Raw genomic sequence first — 6,330 nt, 5'->3', positions numbered from 1 at the left:
TCTGGGCCTAAGTCCCCAATCTTCCTCCCTCTGTGTTCTTGGGGAAGTCACCTGGCCTCTCCAGCCTCAGCTTTCCTGAGCTGTGGGGAGCACATGGGGAGGTTAAGGAGCCTCAGAGCTCCAAAGTGGGGTGAATGTTCATGGCCCTCCATCACCCAAATATGGTCGCATTGGCCAGACTTCCGTCCTGGTCACCAGGGCAAATGACACTAACCCCCCGGACACACACACGCGTTAACCCATACAAATCACACAAGAAGGGCTGTTGATACTATGAACTTTTAATTGGTATCTTCCTCCCTACATTTGAGGAAGAAACGAGGATGCCCCACAATGACCTTCTTCAGCTTTGGAGGGGCCTGGACAGAAGGAAGGACTTAGGAGGGAACAGGGCAGGGGGAGGGGGGGCAGATGTAGAGCTGACAGTGGCTTTCCCAAGTCCTTTATCTAGTGTGTGGGGGGTGGCTGGACCTGCACAGGAAGTCCAGAAACGAGAAGTCACCAAGAAGCTGCCACATCCCCAAACCGGCCCGCCCAGGTCTCTCACCTAGAGCCTCCCTCAGGTCCCTGCAGCTCCCAAGGCCACCACCAGATGGAAGCATCGAGCAACATTCCTTTTCCTTCCCAAGCCTGACACCCCCCCCTCCTTCCTTCTTTCACCGCGCTCCCCACTCCAACCCCAACTTTCCCTTTATCCCCCGTCCCACCAAAACAGATCCTGGGGCTTCTATCTGCTTTCCATCCAAGGAAGCCAGTGGCAGATGAAAGCACACGGTCTGTCAATGGGGCCATTTGACAGTTGGGAGGGCCAGCCATGGGTCTGCTTCTGGGGGCCAGGTGGGGGGGGAGGGAGCCCTGGGATCTGGACTTTCACATTCAGTCACTAGGAGCTGGGCAGTGACTAACATCTCTCTGTGTCCTAGCACCTAGCACCTAGTAAGTGTTCAGAAAACGTCCACTGAGTCAGACTGAACAGAACTAAATTAATACATCAACAATCAATAAACCAACCAATAAAGCCCAGGAGAAACATGAAAAACGTGTATTCTGCTGGTTCCATGGTGGCCTCTGAGACCGCAGGGCCCATTTGACTGTAGCACCGGCTGAAGACCGCCTCAGGGCAAGTCATGCTCTGGATCAGACAATGCCCTCCCCCCCTTCCCCCCCCCTCGCTTCCCGCTTCCCATAAGCCCTCACATGAAGTGGTTTCTGCTCAGAGTGATCTAGGGGGCTCTGGGGAATTTGTCCTAAGAGTCCCTGGGCCCTCCTTTCTCTCTCCACCTACCCCTTTTGCAAACCGATTCATTCCATGATTCCCATGACCGAGCAGACGCCGTGTCCGGAAGCCCAGCTGGGGGCAGGGAGAGCCAGCAGAGGGGGCCGGCCAGCAGAGAGAGAGTCACAATGTCCCAGCCGACTGGTCATCAGAAATAGCTTACAGGTGTCTATGGGCTTCTCCTTTTGTCCCCCTCAGCTAAAGAAGATACAGACCCCTTCTTGAGCCCCAAGACTAGAAGTTGATCTAAGAACCTCCGGTGGATTTTCCCAGCTGGCCTACGACTGTCTAGCCTGACCTTGCCCAATTTGCGGGCCAAGGGGCGTGGGGGGCGGGTGGGTGGACAAGGGCCAGGGAGGGGTGCTGGGGAGGGGCAGGGAGGCGGGGCTTCAGTGCAAGCCCAGAAACTCCTTGAGGACATCGCAGGTCTTCTTGTGCATGACCTCACGCAGCTTCCTGACCCGCCGGCTGCTGGACGCTCCCACGAAACTGTCCGGCCGCAGCACGGCCATGCCGCCGTCCACCTCGCCCATGATGATGAGCGGCGTCTCGCCCGCTGTCACGTTGGGGCAGGGGCAGCTCCAGTCCACGTGCAGCAGCGTGACTTCCAGCGGCTCCCGGCCCAGGAACTTGAGGCCCATCTTCTCATCCTTGAGGACGTCGTCCACGGTGACCAGGGCGCGCCCCGAGTCGGGCTCCTCGGTCAGCTCGGACACGCGGCCCAGGATGACGAAGTCGCTTCGGCAGAAGCTGGTGACAAGCTTCTGGCGTGGCTTGCAGGCCCGGCAGCGCTGGTCCCCGCGAGGGAAGGGGCAGGACTCCTCGCAGGCCTCGCGGCTCTCGAAGTTGTTGCCGTTGCCCTCGCAGCCGCCGTAGACGAAGGACTGGCACTGGCCGCTCTGGCTGTTGTAGGCCCAGCGGGGCGCGTAGGCTTTGCAGGGCCCCTGCAGGGCGGGCAGGCTGCACACGGCCAGCGGGCCGCTCATGCAGGCCAGCATGCAGGCCTCGTAGGTCTCAAAGTGGTTCCGGTTGCGGTGGCAGTGGCCAAAGGTGAAGGTGAGGCAGTTGTTGGCCTGTGCGTCGAAGTGCCAGCGGGTCTGCTCCTCGCCGCAGTCCTCACTGTCGGGGGGCTTCAGGCACTCGGCTGCGGGGAAGGCCGTGCTGTTGGGGCTGCTCTCCAGGGTGGCCACCGCCTGACCCCCCCTGACCACGGACAGCGGGAAGTCGGCGCGCAGGACCCCGGCGGCGTTCCGGGCCGTGCAGGTATAAATGCCAGCGTCCTGGGGCTGGGCGTTGTAGATGACCAGCTGGGCGATGTTGGTGACCACCACGTTGCCGCGCACGTGGTTGGGCCGCATGACCACATTCTCCCGATCTTCCAGCTGCTTCTCCCAGGTGATCTCGGGTCGGGGCCGGCCCACCACATCGCAGAGGAAGCTCACGGTCTCACCTACGGTGACCGACTGGTGCACGGGGTGGTTGAGCAGAGCCGGGGCCGCCATATCCAGCCCCGGGGTCTCCGGGGAGGCCGTGGTGGGGCGCACGGTGGTCTCGGGCGGCGGGGGACTGGTGTTGGGCCAGGTAAAGTGATAGCGGCAGGTGACGACGGCCAGCGTGATGCCCTTGGAGCAGGCCTCGGCATCCATGTAGCAGCGATTGTAGTAGGTGAGGCCGTCGGAGGCGCACGTGAAGCTGGGCTCCTTCTCACAACGATCTTTGCACTTACACACAGGCTGGCCGTCCCAGATGTCACACTCGGAGCCCTGCTGCAGACACATGAAGTGGTCGCACGTGGCCTCCTTGGGCATGCCCACCGGGCCCTTCCTCCCTTTCACGTCCATGTACCGGGCGGCCACGCAGCTCTTGGTCCCGCACACGTTGGGGCAGCACTTCTCATAGGTCTCGCACTCCTGCGGGGAGCCAGATCGAGAGGCCTGAGAAAGGAGGAGCAGGACCCGTGCACAGGCTCCCCCACCCCCCGGTGTCTGCGGAAGGGAACTGGTATGTTCTCACCACCTAGGGGAGCCGCACATTCAGACGATGACAGGAGCTAGAGGCCACGCCCCTGCTAGTTGCCGGGCCTTCTTCTAAGAACGTTTGCACCTGTCAACTTCTCTCCTGCTCATCACTGGCCCGGGAGGTGGGCACAGCCATTATCCTCACTTCACAGGTAGTGATAACGGAGGCATAGAAAGATGAGGTAACTTGCCCAAGGTCACACAGCTGGTAGTGTGAGAAGAGGCAGGCCACATACCTCCAAGAGGGGCGGTTTCTCTGACTACCATTTTATAGATGAAAATGCAGAGACTCAGAGAAGTGATGCCCAGGTTCCGAGAGCTGGCAAGTGGCAGAATAGGGCTTCAAGCTCCAGGTGGATGGGATTCTGAAGGGAGATCTCTTCTTCCACATCCTAGGGGTACCACAAAGGAGGTCTAGGTGGGAACAAATAAGCCTGCCTCTCTGTCTTTTTTCCACTGGGGTGAGGATGCCCTGGCCGAATTAAAGAGGTCACGCCAAACCCTAAGAAGGAAAAATCGGACACCTCTGGGGCAGATGTTTGAGGCCGGCCATACCTGCGTCAGGAACAGCCGCTCCGTGGCGGGCCCACGCTCGCTCAGAGCCAAGGGGAAGGGCAGGCGGGACAGGCCCGGGACGCCAGGTCCCGCCACGGAGGGCTGTCAGGTGCTCAGCTCTGACGTGTGCGACACTTCGTGGGGGACATCAACAACGAAAAGAGCCCCCTTGGGTGGCAAAGGCCGGCAAAGCCGTCAGTGAGGACTTACTAGGCTGTAATCCCCCTTGATTCTCTGTGGAGCCGCGTAAGGCATTAGTTTAATTCTTCGAAATTAGCAACACACTCTGGGACCGACACAAACAAGGATTTCACGTGGTGTTTTCGACAATAACACCTCGTACCCACTGGGCAGGCGGGCAACGCTCCTAATCCTCCCCCTGGTAGTAGCTCTGGGAATTCCTCCCCACTAGGGCTGGCCTCTTGGGGTTCCGACTTTTATTTCAGCCTCTTTGACATTCCACATCAGCTAAGAGGGGGAAATATCCCCCACCGGGGCTGTGTGGAGCCTGCCTGCTTGACTTGTTTACTGTTTTCCCCCTCTCGGCTCAGAATGGGGACTTTGTTTTGCAGTCCTTGCTTGGCCCAAGCTTCTCGGCCACGCCAGGGGAGGCTTTGGGACGGGGATGGGCAGATCTCAGAGCTGGGGTCTGAGGGTGGGAGACCCAGTGGGGGATGGAGGGCAGGAGGGACTGGGAGTGGCCAGGAGGACCTGCTCTTCGGCCTGAGGGTCATAAAATTCCTTAAGAGACTGGCCCAGGAAGCTCCTTTAGGACCCCGAGGTCCATGAAAGTTCGGGTCCCCAGAGATGGGGTGGGGGGCGGATGGGGGGAAGTTATCTCTGGGCACAGGAAACCTAGAAGGAATCCTTAGAACAGTTTTTGCTTGAGGGCCCAGAATATACCCATAGGCAAATGAGTCCCTGGCCCCACACAGGTGCCTTTTCCCCAAGGCTCACAGCGTCGGCTGGAGTCTCACTGTCCCACGCCCTACCTGGTGTATCAGGCCAGCCTGTGCCAATAGAACAGACTTCACTGCAAATATAGCCAATGTACCTCATGACCTCAGCTGAACGGGAGCGCTCTGCCCCATCTTCCCTTTCCTCAGCACCGCCACTGCTCACTGGCAGTGTCTGGCCTGAGAGGTCTGACAACTGTCCCCTGGACGCCGTGGGGGCAGAGACCACTGTCTGCGGGGCGATCTTGGGCTTTTCTGTAGACTACATTCGTTTGGCAAACGGAGCAACTCTCACATTCCCTGGTGCTGCCCAGCCCAGCCTCGAGCCCTAGGGCCTGGCCGGGCCGGTAGGAAGTACTTCTGCCCAGGCAGGTGCTCGGGACCGCAGGCTCTTCGTCCCCCACTGCGGGGAGCGGCAGGAACGGTCCTGGGACTCGGAGATGGGAGAGAACTGCCCCAGCACCAGGCCTGCCCTGCTTGCCCGAGGCTGCTCTCATGAGAGCAGAAGGGAGAACCGAGGGATCTGGCAGAGTGAAACTTAGTCTGTTCCCCTCGCAGGGACAACCAGAGAGTCTATTCAGAGCTGTTCCCTCCCACTCTCCCCATCGGCCTGGCCTGATCTCGGGGTCAGGGTGCGAATCCCTGGGGGAGCGGGCCGGTCTGGAGGCCTCAGCTTTGTCAGAGAGGTGCAGGCATCAAGCCCACCCTCCCATCCCTGGCTGTGGGACCTCGTGCGGCTCACCACACTGTCCTGAGTGTCTGCTCTCACCGCCGATGCGGGCCTGAAGGGTCGTGCCAGTCCCCGCGATGTGCCTGGCTTGGTGCTGGCTCAGAGCAGCCCTCCTCAGGCATGAGACCAGGAATCCCAGGACTCCACGTCCCTGATGAACTTGGACATCACACCCACCTCTTCGTCTGATCCTTGGACTTGGACAGACATCAGGCCCAGTTCATGTGGCCTGGGGCCCAACTTCCTTCCCGTTCCCAGATCCTGCCAGGGGGGGCTCCTGAGTCTCCCCAGCCCACGGCTCCCACTCGCCCTCACTAACGCACTCACGTGGTCCACGTCAGGCTTCTGGACTCCCACTCACCTGGTCCGTCTCACACTCGCGCTTGCAGGTGCTCTGGGCATCCACCCAGAGGTTGGGGTTCATGTCGTTGGGGCAGATGCCAGCATGGGAATAGCGGATGGGCGGCAGCGCCAGGCCCCTCGGGGGCACCCCAAGCAGCAGCAGCAGGAGCGCCGCCTGCGCCCAGGGGGACCAGAGCCGGCAGCACCCCAGGGCCCACATGATGCGGTCTGCGGGGGCTCGAGACCTCCCCGGCGACGAGGCAAGGAGCTGGGGCCCACCGGGGCCTTCTCCTTCTCTGGGCTGCAGGCACCTGCCCTCCCCACCCGAGCGGGCTTCCTCGCGGCCGCCGCGGCTGCCTCCACCGAGTCCGTGGAGCCCGCTGGGCTGTGCGGCTTCAGATAAAGGAAAGGTCTTTGCAAGGGAACTCCCTCTCCTGAGTGTGCAGGGAGAAG

General features: G+C 60.8%; 1 protein-coding gene across 1 annotated transcript; it reads right to left on the bottom strand.

Moving 5' to 3' along the window:
• Nucleotides 1-1,665: 1,665 nt before the first annotated feature.
• On the bottom strand, nucleotides 1,666-6,097 carry WFIKKN2 (WAP, follistatin/kazal, immunoglobulin, kunitz and netrin domain containing 2). The gene is made up of 2 exons (XM_008687903.2): nucleotides 5,897-6,097; nucleotides 1,666-3,186 (listed from the first exon to the last, which is right to left on the bottom strand). Exons 1-2 carry the CDS (start codon nucleotides 6,095-6,097, stop codon nucleotides 1,666-1,668), a joined length of 1,722 nt encoding a protein of 573 aa, XP_008686125.2.
• Nucleotides 6,098-6,330: the final 233 nt, after the last annotated feature.

This window comes from Ursus maritimus, unplaced genomic scaffold (genome assembly GCF_017311325.1).
Source record: "Ursus maritimus isolate PB19 unplaced genomic scaffold, ASM1731132v1 scaffold_24, whole genome shotgun sequence".
Taxonomy (NCBI): domain Eukaryota; kingdom Metazoa; phylum Chordata; class Mammalia; order Carnivora; family Ursidae; genus Ursus; species Ursus maritimus.
Note: the sequence above shows the minus strand (reverse complement) of the source record. Positions and strands in the feature narration are given on the sequence as shown.